Source organism: Rhamphochromis sp. 'chilingali', assembly GCF_963969265.1.
Source record: "Rhamphochromis sp. 'chilingali' genome assembly, chromosome: 6".
NCBI classification, from domain to species: Eukaryota; Metazoa; Chordata; class Actinopteri; order Cichliformes; family Cichlidae; genus Rhamphochromis; species Rhamphochromis sp. 'chilingali'.
In genome coordinates this window covers 34,910,048-34,926,715 of record NC_137933.1, presented here as the reverse complement: position 1 = coordinate 34,926,715, position 16,668 = coordinate 34,910,048, and the positions used below count along the sequence as shown (strand labels likewise).

At 36.9% G+C, this 16,668-nt stretch overlaps 1 protein-coding gene across 1 annotated transcript in view; it reads right to left on the bottom strand.

Moving 5' to 3' along the window:
• pepd (peptidase D) overlaps positions 1–15,582 on the bottom strand; it is a 16,518-nt gene extending 936 nt beyond the window's left edge. The window contains exons 1-14 of the mRNA XM_080884094.1: positions 15,490–15,582; positions 13,245–13,428; positions 11,288–11,415; positions 10,555–10,618; positions 7,473–7,520; positions 7,070–7,131; positions 6,663–6,707; positions 5,407–5,482; positions 4,053–4,099; positions 3,135–3,203; positions 2,375–2,452; positions 1,826–1,974; positions 1,265–1,449; positions 303–494 (exon numbers count right to left, since the gene is read on the bottom strand). Coding sequence (XP_080740220.1) covers positions 303–494; positions 1,265–1,449; positions 1,826–1,974; positions 2,375–2,452; positions 3,135–3,203; positions 4,053–4,099; positions 5,407–5,482; positions 6,663–6,707; positions 7,070–7,131; positions 7,473–7,520; positions 10,555–10,618; positions 11,288–11,415; positions 13,245–13,428; positions 15,490–15,506 — 1,344 coding nt within the window. The 5' untranslated portion in view covers positions 15,507–15,582. The remainder of the gene's footprint in view (positions 1–302; positions 495–1,264; positions 1,450–1,825; positions 1,975–2,374; positions 2,453–3,134; positions 3,204–4,052; positions 4,100–5,406; positions 5,483–6,662; positions 6,708–7,069; positions 7,132–7,472; positions 7,521–10,554; positions 10,619–11,287; positions 11,416–13,244; positions 13,429–15,489) is intronic.
• Between the last annotated feature and the right edge of the window lie 1,086 nt (positions 15,583–16,668).

Below are 16,668 nucleotides of genomic sequence, written 5' to 3'. Positions count from 1 at the left end.
ATAAAAAGTCAAAGATGGTGGGACAAGAAAAAGCACACTCTACAGACACAATTTTAGAGATAGCAGCACCTTAAATTTTAAACTGGCTGACATTTTCATGCTTAAAGTGACATTATTCAATCTTTATAGCTTTTTTCTTCAAAGTTGTACATTTGGCCTTTAGCAAATCATGAAAGAATACCAATCCTGTCAGACTGTAAACCAAGCAGAAGCTGAATTAATTTCAGTATCAGTTGGCCCTTTGTTCTGTTACCACCCTGGTCTAACATAAACAACAAAAAGAACTGTGCAAGCATACTAACCCCTCCGAAGCCACGGAAGCGAGCCAGCACTTGGTTGTTGATGAAGCAGCTCTGGGCAGGGTTAGCCAGGGCCTGGTTCAGCAGGTGGTTGATGAAGTATATGCCAGGCTCCACGGTAAGAACCATCCGTTCCTGCACCAGGCGGCCCATCCTAAGACTCTTCAATCCAGGCTCGTCAATTCGCTCGATACCCTATACAGCAGTTGACAGTAGTATTATTTAATTATTTAAATAAATGTACTTTTAAAATATGTGCAAAACTGACTAAATTGAGGTTTATCCAACTACTGTATCTGATACCATAAATAAATGCTATTATATTTTTTGTCAGTTTGCTCATCAAAGTCAAAATATTTCAGGGTTTTTCATGCAAGACTTTATGTAAAAATCATCAAAATGCTTTTTACTCAAACAAGAAGAAGAGACAGATAAGAGCCATATAACATGGAAGTTTATTAATTCATCATTTTTATATTTTCCTGTCACACTTACCAAAGTCAGTTAACAGCATTGTCATGTATCCACACACTGAGCACTGCATTCAGTGATTCCCACCTCCTCAAAGTTTAATTCTCATACTGTTGCTGTCAGCAGGGGAACATTCAGTAGTTCTACTGGAAATGCTGAGGGTTAACCAACTTCTCTATTTACATGTCAAAACTGAATATCACTACAAATTCCTCCACCACAGCGTGAAACTATCTGTGCTCAAAGTTCAGATGACATTTCATCTTCCCCTCGCTCCTGTCCTCATCCTGAACTTGTTCCTTGCAGCCTGGCCTAATTTAGTTCCTCTCTCACTTCTGCACCAATGGTCTCTTTATTACTGAGGACACATCAATATTCCAGTAACAGAAATATTTTCGTCCTCTACTGTCTTCAGACTATTACTGTCACAGAAATAACTGCTGACTAGTTGTTGTGTTGTGTGAAATTGCAGAACACAAGAGTTCTGTTCTCACCTCAGGGTAACCTCCTACATCGTGCACATCAATACCCAGCAAATGTCCAAGGCCATGGGGCATGAATACAGAGCCCAGGTGGACCTTCATCATGTCCTCCACGCTGCCAATTAGGATGCCAATCTTTACAAGTTCTTCCAGGTGAACCCTGTCAGCCACACGGTGCATGTCGGTCCACTTCACACCTTTAAAACAAGCATTTTTGTCAATGAACAACAAAGCAGTTAAAAATTTAACTATGCGTGTTATTTTAAAAGATTATTAATTTTTTAGGGACTGTAATTCACAAGGATATTATTTTCAAAGCTCCAATTGTAATGAATACTAAAGAATACTTTTGTAACTACCTAAAACACTACACGTGTAACCAGTTAAAAGACTTTACAGACAAGTATCCTCATGGTGATCAGTTATGATTTGTGCTTAAGAAAAACAGATTTCTATATCTGTAACATATTAATTAGTTTTTAACCCCTATGCTGCTATGTTTCAATAAGAACAGCAGATTCAGTTTTCTTGACATTTGCTCACTTTAATTTTAGTTCGGTAAAATAATATAACCTGGTCTGAGGGCAGCCATCACCGCACGTGAGGCTTTCAGGACGGCTTCGTAGATGGCCCTTTGGTCTGGAGTGAACTTGCCATTAGCTGGGAAGGAGCAGGTGATGTCCGAGGAGTAGCAATAGTACTCTCCACCCATATCAAAGAGACTGCAGGAGACAAAACAAATAAAAATGATTAGAGAATTATTAAAGAATTTATTTCCAACATGTTTTATGTTTGTGTCCCACATGCTTTTCGATAAAAAGAGATGCACAGAGATGGCAAAGTCACTAAAGGTCACAAGAACAGTAACCTTGATGGCATTTGCGATGGTATTTGACAAAAACTGCATGCTGGGAAATGGCTCATTTAGGAGAATCTGTACACATTTATACCTTGTAAAGCACTTTGTGATCTTTTATCTAGAAATGTGCTATATAAATAAAATTTTACTTACTTACTTACATTCTGAATTAAGATCCAGAAGAATGAGGTGGTTGTAGTCCCCCCCACTCATTAAAAAAAACAAAAAACAAAAAAAAAAAACCACAACCCATCGGTACTCACCACATATCTCCATCTGCGATTGTCTTGTCATTAGGAGCGCCAGCATGACCATAATGGAGAACAGAGGAATTATTGCCACTGGTGGGAATAAACAATGCACCAGTCACAAAACATAAATAACATTATTCTTCAAAGCAGAGAATACTTTAAAGCATCAAATGGATTCCAGTCTCTTGTTTTAAACCCCTAGTTTTAACAGGAAAAACGCTTTCATCTACAGGCCACTAATCTTTACAATGTTCATGATGCATGGCCTTTAACCCAAAAGGCCAGAACATGATTAACAGCATTTCAAAATCTTTCATCCATAATGATGCTGCTCGCTCACAGCTAAAGGGGGGATGTTAATACAGTTTTTTTTAATGAGCATAGTTTATTCTGGCCAACAAATCACCAGGGATACAGAAGAGATGCATGGAGCCTGCTCAACTGTGTCATATACCCTTGAAGGTACTGCAGGAGCATAGTTTCCTCCAATGTATCGCAATTTTGTCGAAAATTGAAGTATTTTCTTTCCCCCTAGGAGCGCTCAACTTAATAGAGGAACAGAGTATTTGGTGCTCTAATGCCTAGGGCTATGGTGTCAGGGTCAACTGCTCGATTGTATGATCAGTATGCTACGATTGCCGGTATTAAACTCTAAAGGAAAAAAGCACTACAGCAATGGTTTTCTTTCATTCATTTTTGGCACCAGGAAGAACAGACTCAATTTGATTTCTAATACCAGAAATAAAACAGGTAATGAATTGTCAATGCTCACGTTCCACAAATACAGGTGTAAGAGGTGTGGCGCATTCCTCCTTTAGTATAGCAGTAGTGCTGGAAAAGACTGCAAAGATAGAAGGAAAAAAAAAATCTAATTACCTGACAGGCTTCCTCTGCCCTTTTCTTGACTCTATGCTTTTTAAGAATTCATTCAGCACTCATTCTTTAATCATCACATGGCCAAACACATCAAACAGCTTTATGACTCTCGACAGCATTGCAGACCTGTGTAGGATGTTAAACTATTCCTCTTAAATGGCCAGCACAAATGAGCATGATGGAAAGCTACTAAGACACCAAGGGTAGTGAATACTCAGACATGAAGAAAGTAAACTGAAATATTTATACTATTACATATTTCTTGTGTTAAGCACCCATATTTTGAGTACCTCAAAACTACAACCAAGCACTGAATCTGAATTTTAATCCTATACTATGTTTGTATACCAGAAGCATGCAGTGAAGCAATATGCACACTTTCCAGTTACCGAGTAACCAGTCATTACGTTACACATCATTATTAACAAGGCCTTCAGATTTCCTACTACACTGGAGCTAATAATTCTAAGCAAGCAAAGAGGTGTGACATTTCTGTTTGTTCCATCTGTGTCACCAGGGTGTAATCTAAACTGATTTATTCATTCATCATCACCTGCTGCTAATTTTACACATCAAAGGTTTAACTAATCCAATTATAATATATAACAAACCAATTACATATCGTCAAACATAGTAAATGCATCAGCATAACATCTACCCAAATTAGTGTGGACTAAGTCCACTTGCTCAAAAATTCATTGTCATGTAAGTAAGCAAGCGTAAGTAAAGTCTAAGGAATGCAGTGTGCTTCCATGTCTTGTCACCAAACACAAGTTTTTACGTCTTCATAATAATAAAAAAAAAAAAACTCGACCTCTCCATTTCATATTCTTTCTTTCCGGGTTTCACATGCTTCATGATCTATGCAAAAAAGAAAAACAATATATGAGATTAGCAAGTTTGAAATCTATTTTCTAAATCCTTTTTAAATTAAATTCAAATTCCATCCTCCTTTAAAATGATCTTCAATGTCCACAGAGTGCAAGTTAAGCTTTTTTTAAACTTATTAATGTATTTTTTTGTACCTGACTGCACTGTGGCAGAAATATTTTGAATCTCTGCTGGAGGTGTGTTGGTTCCAGTTCTATCAAACTATGAAACAAATGTCCATGATCTCGTGCCATGGTTTTATCTTCCCACAATAAACCGTGAATTTAAACACAGAAAAAGCTGACTGTGTGTGATACACATGGCAGGGAAATAAAGAAACAGATGGATCTTTTCATTGCAGTAGCTAACTGCAGGGACTTTACTGGATTCTAGCCAAGCTTTGTGGTGAAATAAACATTTTAACTGAGCATCAGTTTAACTATTTTTGATAAAGTGGTTAAACATTTCTGCTGGTGTAAACAACCAGTGTGTAAACACAGCATGAGTAATGGAGGCTGAAAATCACTTTGTAATGTGCACTACGAAGGGATATGCTAAGTAATTAGGTGCTCATATTGCTTATTCTAGTTAAGCATTTGGAGCTGCTAGAGCATGTTAGTGTGCTTAAAGTTGTTATATTTAAAGATTATATGGATAAAGAATCAACTGGAAGTGCATCATAATTAATTAGTTTACTTTTAGCTCAATGTATAACCAAATGTGCTAATTTCTAATGCTGCTCTTCTTCTTTATAACACATTTAATAAATGTTCTTTACACAGTTTATGTGCAAAATACTGTATTTTGTAGAGCTGCAGTGAAGTACTACATAAAGGCATAAGGTTTTTATAAGTATGAGAGATGCTTATTAGGGAGCTTCTCTTTTTTAAACAGCAAACACGCAACACTTATTGTGAGTGACTTTAAAGGACAGATAAAATTGTGAGGTTAACTGCTGCTCAGCCCCTGAAGGTTATTTATGTTGATAGAGTCAAATCCTGTGCAGATGTAAAGTATTGCTTTAATGTTACAGCTTATTGGTCAAATGCTACCACAGTTAACTGCTCGCCTCCAAGCTACTGGAGGAAGTTAAAATCGATAGTGTTTAAACAGTTTAATGTCTTAGAGGATCCTGAGATCTTTACACCTTTGGGGGAGTTTTAAAATGTAATAAGCTTTTTGATAGTTTGCGTGTTTAATTCCATGCTCTGATTTTTTTTCCTTCCTTTTCCTTTCGTTCCATAAATATACTACTTTCAGTTTTTAAAAATCGCCTGTTTAACTGAGAGCTAACTTACCATTTTGTGGGCTTCACTGGAAACTCTGTTGGTGTAGCGCAAGACCTCCAGCTCCATATCAGTCTTAACGACACGGCTGCAAACAGAGAAGGAGTAACCAGCTGTCTCTCAGACTAAGAAAATCACATTACACATTACAGTGGATCTACAGCCATATAGTACACAGAATATAGGCCTCAGACTAAAAGAAAACTGGTGTATTTTTCTTTAACCTGTACTTTATTTTCCAAATAAGCAAACGTCCTTATTTTTATTTGAGGTAAATAGAAATTAGCTGCAATCTCAAAACTTGTAGAGACAATCAATTTTAACTAGTTTGGTACCACCAGTAAGAGCGGTAGTAGCAATGCTATCAATTTGCCCAGGGGGATTTTCATGGCAGCTATTTCGTGGACGATTCTTGTAGTATGCAAACTCAAAACTGGACTGATTCCATTCATTAATGTCATTATTAAGATGAGCAAGGACAGAAAGTTTGAAAAAGTACCCATATTTAGTGCAACATCTGTACTCTAGTGGCTGAAATAGTCATTTCTAATATACATTGCTAACATAGCAACAAGTGTAAGAATCACGTGTCGAGAAGCTTTTAGGTAATTTTAAGGTAAGTTGTATATAAATGAGATCTGTCATTTTTTGTTATTACAGTTGATGCTTTATAAGCTACTGTTGCAGAGCTACCTATAATATTTATGTCTACAATGTGAGTCTTTCACTTGAATTAAAACTTTGCTTGCTAATTTATACCATGCTGTTCTCATGTTTTGTGTGTACCTAAGATGGCTTAGTAATGAAATGAAATAAAGATTTCTATACAAATAATCCACATAAATAATCCAATGCACTTGTAACAAACAGTAACAGTAATTAAAAGGGGAAAAAAAGAGCTGTAGTGAGACGAGTGTGCAGAGGGTTCAATCAAGCCCTGCTTCCCATGAGGTGTGCCTGAAAAGCATTCCTCCTCATTTTAGAAAATGTCAATTCATCTGGAGGGTGCAAACCTTAATGCCAAGGACAACCAGGCAAGCACGAAGTCCATTACATCCACACAATCTCACTTCTCAATTGAGAGGGGAAAAAAAGAAAGAAAAAGAAACAACCACAAGAAAAAACCCCGTTTCTGATAGCAGACACACAATTACCTCACTGGGCAGCTGTAATTGCCAAGATTTGCGAGAATCTGACTGAACAAACTCTTAGGCAAAAAGTGCTTTTTCTCAAGTGGACTTTTTCAGTGACAAATTTTAATTACTTACCAGTCCACAATGACAGGGTGTAAAAGAGTGTTGTTCACTTGGAAGCTAATCCAAGAAAGAAAAGCAAAAAGAAAAGAAATTAAATGAATATGAATATGAAGCAAATGGTTACATTTCTTTTGAAACAAGTACTTGAGCCTTTTTTAAAAGTATCTGGGGTTAGAGTAGGATGATAAAAATAGCAAATATATGCAGTTAAAAGAACAAAGACCAGTGCCAAGGACAATGCTATTATTAATCAATGAATAACAAGAAAATTTGTTTAATTGAATTATATTTGAAATTAGGTTAATCAGCAACAATAAGTATATGTAAGAGTTTTCTGCATTCTTAGTGAAAAACAGAAAAAACCCATCCACAAACAAAGTATAATTATGTTAATGCAAATTGAAGCCAATTAAACATACCGACTAATTCCATCAAAGGAGGCCTCACGGCAAGTGCTCCCACTATCTGTATTCTGTCCTCGCTGCAGAAAAAATATAAAACAGGCAAACAAGTGATCACATCACCACCGTGTGAATATAAATGTTTATACAGCTTAGTAAATATTTTCTGGTATCTAGGAGTTCATCCATTTTTAAAAGGTAACCTTTTTCAAAAACAGATTTGGTGCTACTATATAAGAGCTTAATTAAACAATTCTTTTATTTTTCATACAACTGAGGTGGGAGCCAACATAAAGCAGGGTACAGAGGGGTGATTAGGGTGAGGATGATTCAGCAAAATACTCCCATACCAGCAATATTCAATACTACTTAACAGAAGCTTAGCATTAGCTGTAATTGGGCAAGAATGAGTGAGACATACCAGTGTGAGGAGAACTGCTGGTTTTAGGTTGGACAGGACATTGGCTATCTACAGGAATGCAGACAAAAACTAATTAGACATATCATAGCATGGCAGAAATAACAAGCACAAGTTTTCCTTTGCTTTCAGGTGGCAGAATAAAGGTGACTTTGGCAGGAACCATCCTGCCTCTGTGGCTTCTCCAGCAGGACGTAAGAACAATAAAGCCTTGGATCACTGACCTGAAAGAGCTGCTTAATAAAAAGAAAAAAAGCCTTCAGGTCTGGGGACAGGGAAGAACTGAGAAGCATGTAGCACGACCTAAGGGTGAAGCTGAGGAAACACAAAGACTCCTACGGGAGTAAAATAAAGACAATCACTGGGTTTAAAGTGACAGACAGACAACCAGTGGGCAGCCTGGAGAGAGCAAATGAGCTAAACGATGTCTTCAACAGGTTTGGTTCACAGCCCTTTGCTGTCTCCTCCACACAAACTCTGGTCTCCACTCACCCTCGCTCCCCTTCTTCTCCCCAAGTGAACTCTATGGATCAGAGTTCCTAAGGCAGCTCAAATGATGTGTGCACCAAAATGCTCTACAGTGCTAGAGGAGCAGCATCAGAGCCGGAGACACCAATAAACTCAATAAACTAATTAGGAAGTCTGGCTCTATGACTGGCTGGAAAACTGGTCACACAATCTGCTATCCATCACAGATAATCCTGACCATCCTCTGCACCACTTACTGGGCAGGCAATACAACATATCTACCTGTCAGAAAAGTTTCTGCCAAATAATAATAATATCCTTAATAAAACTAAAATTCCTAAATTATTCACTCCATTGTCTTAAAACACGCTTTATCTTCAAAACCTACAATCTAGATTCTAGCAGCTCAAATTTTAGAAACTGGAATAAGACATAGTTTGAAAGGACACTCACATGAATAGTGTCTGAACAGTTTTAATGGCAATGTGAGGAAATCATTCTCATTCTCAACTGTAAATTTAAAACATGAAAACATTTACCCTGTATATAGTGATGATGCATAGAGGATCTGCTCATGGTTAAAAATGCATCTATTATTTAAAAGTTAAAAAATATTGAAACAGAACACAACAGAATCATAAAAATGCCAGATACTATTAAAACACAAATTCAACAATTTAAAGGTGATTTGTGTGCATTTAAAGTAGGGTAGTGCAATGAAAAGTGTGTGTGTGCATCAATACCTCCCATGTCTGAGTGCTGCCTAAAATATTCATGACCTGATTTGGATAAGAAAGAAATATTGTTCTCTTTTTGGTTCTTCTGTAGGCAGCATTGCCATCTGAATGCTGAACACCACCAACTGCTTTTTTGTCTTTCTAGATGTCAGCCTTGGGTATTTGTAGGTAGTCGTGCAGTTTATTATTTTTTTCTAATTTTACCTACTGTGTTAAGCTGGTGTTGATTCATGGAAAACTTGGCAGATGACTTGCATCTTAACCTGTGACTAATTAGGATATCTAACGCCTCAAGCAGGTGCAGAGATGTTAAAATACCTGAAATATCATCTGAAGTATGAATCATCACTTGGACAAAATGTAAACATGGAAATTACTGTATAATTATGTGATCGTTTAAATGCTAACCTCTTAGCATTTTCTGGCTAGTGAACACTCTTATATTGTACTCTGCATATATTTTATGATTTGTTAACATGAACACCTCCAGAATAGCTCTGGTGCTGTCAATCCACCAGTACAGCTCCCCTGGGAATCTGCTGTCAACACTGATAAACATAACCATTTTTCTACTCTCTCAAAACATGCAATTACAAAGAGCCTTAACTTAAGTGCATTCCTCACACTGGGCTGTTAAATGAAGCAAACAGAAGTGCAGGTTACAAATTTAAATAATAAAATTCAAAATGAAGCCCCCCTAAGAGTATGGGTGGTTTGGCTCTTTCTCAGTTATGCATTCTAATGAACTGTTGTACCAAATGGATTATCAGTGTAATGCTCCATGTGCTTTGGGGGAGCCAAAAGCACTGTCCACATTTTCTCAACAAGGTTAAGGACTATCCTCTGAGATTTTACACCGTCTCACACAAATAACTTTAGTTCTATCGTCCTATTATATGCAAATACAAACATGTCTCAGAAATCATTTCAAACCTTTCCATAAATATTCTATTATAATTTCAATAACTAACTATAAATCAAATAAGACCTGCACTAAAAATGTATTTGGCACATATCTTGTAGAAGGTTGTCAATAGGGGTTTAGCCAAGATGTGCAACTAGCATAGTGACGATTCTTCTTTAAAAAAAAAAAAAAAATCTGTTTTAAAACACATAGCACAATTTCACAAGTTACCCTTTCTTACTTGTAGCACAGAGCAAGAGATGGCTTACATCAGCAGTATTCTCACTACTGAAAATACTGTTTAATTTAGGCTCAGATGGTGCCTGGGTAGCATGCAGGAGGCAGGATGCATAAAGGCCACCTGCTACTTGTGAATACACCTGTCTATTACCTGCGCTTTTCACACATCAGTATAATTATATGTCACACTGACTTTGTACCAGGGAGCTGAAAGGTTAGACTGTTTAATCAAAGTCCTTCTAAAAGCAAGGCTCGCTATTCATCTTGAAATGGCTCTAGGCACTTATGTGGCCAGTAATTTTGAAGCATTATGTAAATTAACTTTAATTCTAATAGTTGTCAGGGTATGTATAAAATCACCAGTAAAATCTGATCAAATGTTCTTAAAGGGTTTAGTGCTATTGCCCCAGCATAAGGTTTCAGTTTTTTCTTCCCCTGGGAAGTTACACGTGTATCGCTGCCTTTGGTCTCACAGAATTCTTCAATAAATTTGAATTCAAGATTCTTTGACTTTTCTCACTTGTAACCGTTTCTAGTTTCATGAGTGAGCCAACTGCACCTTTGCTGGGTAATGACTATAAAAGCTCAGAGCTGCAACGTATGCGAGGAAAACGGCACTAATGTCCTTTGATCCTGGTCATGGCTTTATCAATTAACATTAAAGATCAGCTACCATACAGAAAAACAGATCACACCAGAGAGGCTGGGCTGTAAAGACCAACACTGACAGACTTACGTCACAGGTGTGGTGCACCTCATCAACAGCATACTTCTCCTTGAAGTGCTCTTTGGGAAAGATCCTGTCAATAAACGAAAAACATAAAACTGATGAACAAGTGCACTAGACAAACCATACACATAAAATCAGACGAATTTTCAAAGGCTTGTCTCTTAAAACATTACTGATGGGCTATGTTACAACACACTAGCAGAAGTGCAGTATTGAGGACAGAGTTCAGAGAGGAAAGAAACTGAGCAGAACCTAGAACATTAATTGCTGATCACGTTACTTTTGAGTGAATTTTTTTTCTTAAAGAGTCATATGACAAAAGATGCTTTTAGGTTTCTAGATTAGGGAAGTGAGCATGACCATGTGAGATGGTCAGTATCGGTTATGGTGTCCAGAGTTTTCAATGATCGTCTTATACACAACCAAACAATACTATGGATAAATAAATAAATCTAGTTTAACTGAACAATTTATTCTGTAGTGAGTGAGTGATCTTGATATTATAGGGCAGCACTGCTATAAGTCCAAATCACTAAGACTGAGGAGGTCTATGTATTTATAAAATGATTATATATTATATTGCATTTGACAATAAATATAATACACAATTAAATACACAAGGTTTAAAAGCTGATAACATAACTGTCAGCCCTTCCTTGAAGGTATAGCTCACTGCTATGGACTAGCGGATGCTGATGTTGGCCTTGTACACTGCTCTTTGAGGATTAGTGTGACTCACTCTCCCATCCAAGTAGCATAGCTCTCGGGCAGTTTAGGAACAAAAAGAATGGATTTCCCAGAGTCCACATCAATGGCTCCGTAGCAGTCAGCCTCAGTCACTCCAAAAGCCCAGTGGAAGAAAGACTCCTGTACAATCCAAGAATCAGTAACAGGATTAATGAACTAGCTTTGTTCAGATTATTTCATGGGAAATATAAGAGCTTTCCTTTGTCCAGCCAGTTAGGTCAAGTGACATCAAAAGTAAACCTTCAATATTCTGACTGATTTCTGTTCAAGCAAATAACAGTCTTGAGTTTGTGTTGTAGAAGAATTATATTCAAGAAAAAAAATGCAGCTAAGTTTTTTCTATGCAGTGTACAGGTTGTCCAAGATATTTGTGGCAGGGTGTGGAGAATATGCAAACAAGAAATGTTGAAACCTGACTTTGTCCAGGTCAGGTGTTTGTGCACTCAAATTGAATACACTGATTGTTCAGACAAAATGAACTACAGCTATTGATTATTTTAGAAATTAAGTTTAGATTAATTGAGTAATCTGATAAGAATACTTCTGTTTTTATTAATAAGAAATAATAAAGATTCAAAAGCAAAAGAATAATGATGACGCACAGAGATGTGGTGCAGAATATGTCGTTTGCCATTTGTTTGAAGCCAGCTCACCTCCTGCAACCACTTTTCCGAGAATACGCGCTTCTTTTGCGGTTCGGACTCCTTCTGACATTTCTTTGGAGATGGAGGAACACCAAAGTAATTGCTTAAAGGAGCTTCTTCAACATATTTAAGAGTCCTAAACAAATGTCTAACCTCCTCCAGAAAATCTTATGTACGCAAACGCGCATTCCAACTTCTTATCTGTTGCTCGTCTTTTATTTTGATAGCCTATGCGCACCTGCAGACCACTTATGTGCACCCCTAGTTATTAACTTATGTTAATAATAATAATAATAATAATTCAGTGACCAGCCTAACAGCACCAGGTCAGTGGCTCAGAGTTTTATTACATTTTAATTAATATAATTTATTGAAATAAATATGGTGTAGTACACCCCATGTCCCCCTTTTAGACTCACCCCTTACTTTCTAAGGCGTCACTTCAATAGAAAGTGGGATGGCTGTAGTCAGCCTTAAGCAAGCTGCCTGACTAAAAAATAGTGTCAGACTAAGATGCATATTTATGCTTTTAATGTAAAATTATTGTAAAGCTTGGTTGTATATTTGTTGCTGTGTAAAATTCAACTCAAATTTTTAAAAAACAAGCAGATTTAAAAACAACTCACATTGGCCAACGTGCTGTGAAAAGAAAAATAAATCACAATAAATAATGGAATAGATAAGTAATAAGTAAAATACATGTTAATAGGTGCTAAACATGTGCAGTTGTGACTAAACAAGGCATAAGAGCCATACTGAGAAAATACCATGATGGGCTTTGCAGTCAAACAGAAGGCTCTTGAAATTAATTCTAAACCTCATTGGGAGTAGAGAGAAGCCGAAACCTGCTGGTGGATGGAAGGAGCTAAAAAGTCTTCAGATTTGTGCTTGTGGTTTGATGAAGATCTGATGAAGAACGTTTTTATGGCAATCCTGCTGTTTTAGACCTTAAAAACACACTTTAACTCTTAACACCTGAGTAGACTCTACATTAAACTACGACAGCATCATCTCCCCTACTTTTTGTGGAGAAAACTGGGGGTCGTTTGGGCTTAATGGTGTAATACTTTTTCTTCACACGCAAACTCCTAAATAGGTTTCTGTTGCAGTTCTGTTTTTTGTGTGAGAGAAACGTTCATGCTTACACTGATTAAACAAAGCATTGAAGCAAAGAATTTCCCTCAAGGACTTTTTGTAATCAAGTTAACCAAGGAATCTCTGCAGCTCTAAAATAAAGAGCAAACTCACTGATAGGCTGGGCTCCTTTAACGAATGAATAAATACACTACCAATACATGTACCAACCTGTCTGAAGAGGACGTCTGTGTCCGTGCAGTACCTCTGCGTCTGTTCTCCTCCCTGCAGCACCACTACTGACTTTGGCACCACACCATCTTTGGCTTTCAGCCCCTGGCACAGTCGCCGTCGGTTCTCGGCAAAAAGGGCAGCAGACACCCTCAGGGTGTCATTGCCCAGCCAGTAGACAGGTCTGAAAGGACAGGAAGACAAAATATCTCAACGTGGCTCAGGGTGGAGTAGTGGCTGGAGAAAATGATGCATAGTTGGAGTCAAAATTAGAACTGCCCTGTATCAGCGAGCACAAGACTGCAAACACAATTACTAAACTTACCACACTGTTTGCATCATTCAGCTATTCTCTCATATCCTTATATGTATATAGCAAAAATTTATTGTCATGATTCACACAGTTAATGTTGTACCACTGTGGTAGTACACAGTGGAGTCATATGTCCCAAATCTGTCTATAATTGCAGTATAAATGATCAATTCTCAATTAATGTTAGGGCAAACCAGCAGCGCTCAGACAGAACATCAAAACCCTGCCTAATACTGTGCCGGCCTCCTTGTGTCAGCAAAAGTGGTCTGAACCATCAAAACATGGACTTTGCGCCCTACAGATTGTGGTGTTGGAACTTTAATATTGTGGTTGAGGGATGAAGATTTTATCTAATAATACATCACAGTCACTATAAAAAAAGATTTATTCCAGAATAAATAGCAGGAGTAGATGACCTGCCGTGTTTTTAGTTCTATTTGGGAGTAATCCTCAGGATTTGCTCAGTACTATCAAACTTTTAAAGAGAGAGGTGAACGTTTGCCCGAACTCCCTTCGGGAAGAGTTAAGACATAAGCTACAGACAGATAGACAGCCTTGTAAGTGATAGGTCTTGGGTATAAATCTTGGTCTCTGGCTGTAGCTTGGCTGATAAGATTAAAAACCCAACATATCTGTACCAAAGGTTAATCTATAACTTCCTAGAATTTAATGGCTGATGGCTTTCAGTATCATTCCCGGTTGACTGAGTTTACTGGCTAAAGTGTGTATCTGCAACAAAATAGAGCCACTTCTATTATTGAGCAAGGCAGATAAAATCTATGAAACTGGAAGCCAACTATTCCACCCAACAAAAGCTCAGAAATAGGAATAATACCTTGTATAGTACAACTGTATCAATAATTTAAGATTAGAAAACCCTAAAATTTCTATTGATGTGCTAGATTACATAATACTGTGAGGTGTCTCATCTGCTTGTTCCACACTCTGAAAATTGCCTGGGACACTCTAGCAGAGATAACTTTATATGTGCTGACTGCAGACTTTTTCATGATTACCACAGCAGATTATTTTATTGTTTTATAATGGTTAATAAGTCAGTCTGGGTTGTTTCACAATTGCAAGAAAATTGACCTTTGCTGAGATCAGCATAATACTACAAGGTGTACAAACTCGGAACAAGAAGACTGAAATGTAAGAATTAAAATCGTTTTAACCAATTTATAGCCTATAGCCTTGTAGCTAGCTAGTTTTTTTTTTTATTCATTAAAAAAACTAAAGTAATTCAAAAGTTGGTTTTCTATTTTGCTGGAATTCACAGCGTTTCTTATACAGCCCTTGAGGACAACGTTTAATTTACTATATATAGTTACTTTATATCTAACATTCTAAAGCAATGCACGGTTGAAGTTGCAGACTTGTGCACAACTTTTCAAGGTACACTTGTCCCAGTTCTCCTGTGGCTTTTAGGCTGTCTCTGTGTCTTCCGTTTAATCATGTGGCTCCTTGAGCTCAGATAATGTTCCCTTTCTATGTAGTTTTACCCTGAAATATTTAGTAACTTTTTGGATTATTTTCTAATATTGATACTGATTTTAAAATACACACACGCGCACCCAACAGTTTAGGTACACACACACACACACACACACACACACACACACACACACACACACACACACACACACACACACACACACAAATCCATGCAGTAAAGCAAAAGTGCGTCACAATATTACAGACAATAGCGAAAACGTAGCTGCAAGTATCAACAGTTAAGAAGTCCCATATTTCACTAAAAAACGGGTACTTATCGCGCAGTTTGACAGTTAATAAAGGGTGTTTTTTAGCTGGCAACATATATCGCGAATACGTAAGTGAAACATGCATGCAGCAAAGCAGGTTACGCTAACACCACTCAATTAATTATTAGGCGTATAATAAATACATATTCATTAGTCAATCACAACTTACTGCGCTGCTGCAGCCATGATATTGCCAAGTGTCCGACGAATGTCACGTGGGGAGAGCAGTCACGTGAGTTTTACGTGGCGACATCAGCTGACGTGGCATGTTGTTGCATTCACGTATTCAGGAAATACGAGCACTAGCAGTCAGTGAAGTAGAATTTCAGTCTTGGCTTAAACGTTTACAACGCCCCGTAGTACAAAAACACATTACCTTAAAGACATAAAAGAAAGTCCTAAGAAGAGTCTTTATAAATGGGTCACTTCTCAAAATACTACTGTTTGTTTGATAACGTTCTGATTGTGAAATTTAAAAAAAATCTTGTCCTTAAAATGAAAAATGATGTGTTAGAGGAATAAATATGCAATAAAATGCAACTCCTCTATAGTCGCAGAAAAAATAATTATAATAAAAAAAATGTCGGCACACAAGTACAGAGAATATTAAAGGAATCATGTTCAATACCTCTTTTAAGACTGTTTTTGGCATATTTAATTTTTGACAATATCCTAATAAGGGTTCCTGATTTATTTATTTTAAATAAACCATATAATATTTACTGTGTGTCTGTGTATTATTTAGGCTGTGGAAGGTTTGGGGGCTATGTAGGCATCATATACAGCTCTTTATTTGTGTTTCATAGCCTAACCTCATCAAATATTGTGTTGTTTATTTGTGGCATCTTTTTGTGTGTTCAGTAACTCAAGGATGAAGTGCAGCTGAGTTGAATTCAGGTGACTGACTTTGATACATATATTTCTTTGTTTTAAGATGCTTTCGTGATCTATACACCTAAAATTGATCCTATATCTTGTCATCAATCCCTGAATAAACAACATTAATTTACCTGCAGATGAAAATTACTAATCAGTAATGTACATTTTTTTTGTGCATGACCGTTAACAAACAAAAAAATAAAACCATACTGGATAATTGGATATAGTTACAATTATTTAATATTATTATTATTATTATTATTATTATTATTATTATTATTATTATTATTAATATTTTTGTAGTGTGCTCTATTTGTTTAAGCTATAAGTGCTGCCATACATTAGATGGAAGAGGCATGGTGCAATTAAGACACCTGACCACACACTGACAGTAATACTAAGATTCTGCTTTCGTTTCTTCAATTTTTTTCTGTGCATAGTGTGCTGAGGAAGTGAAATTATCTACTGT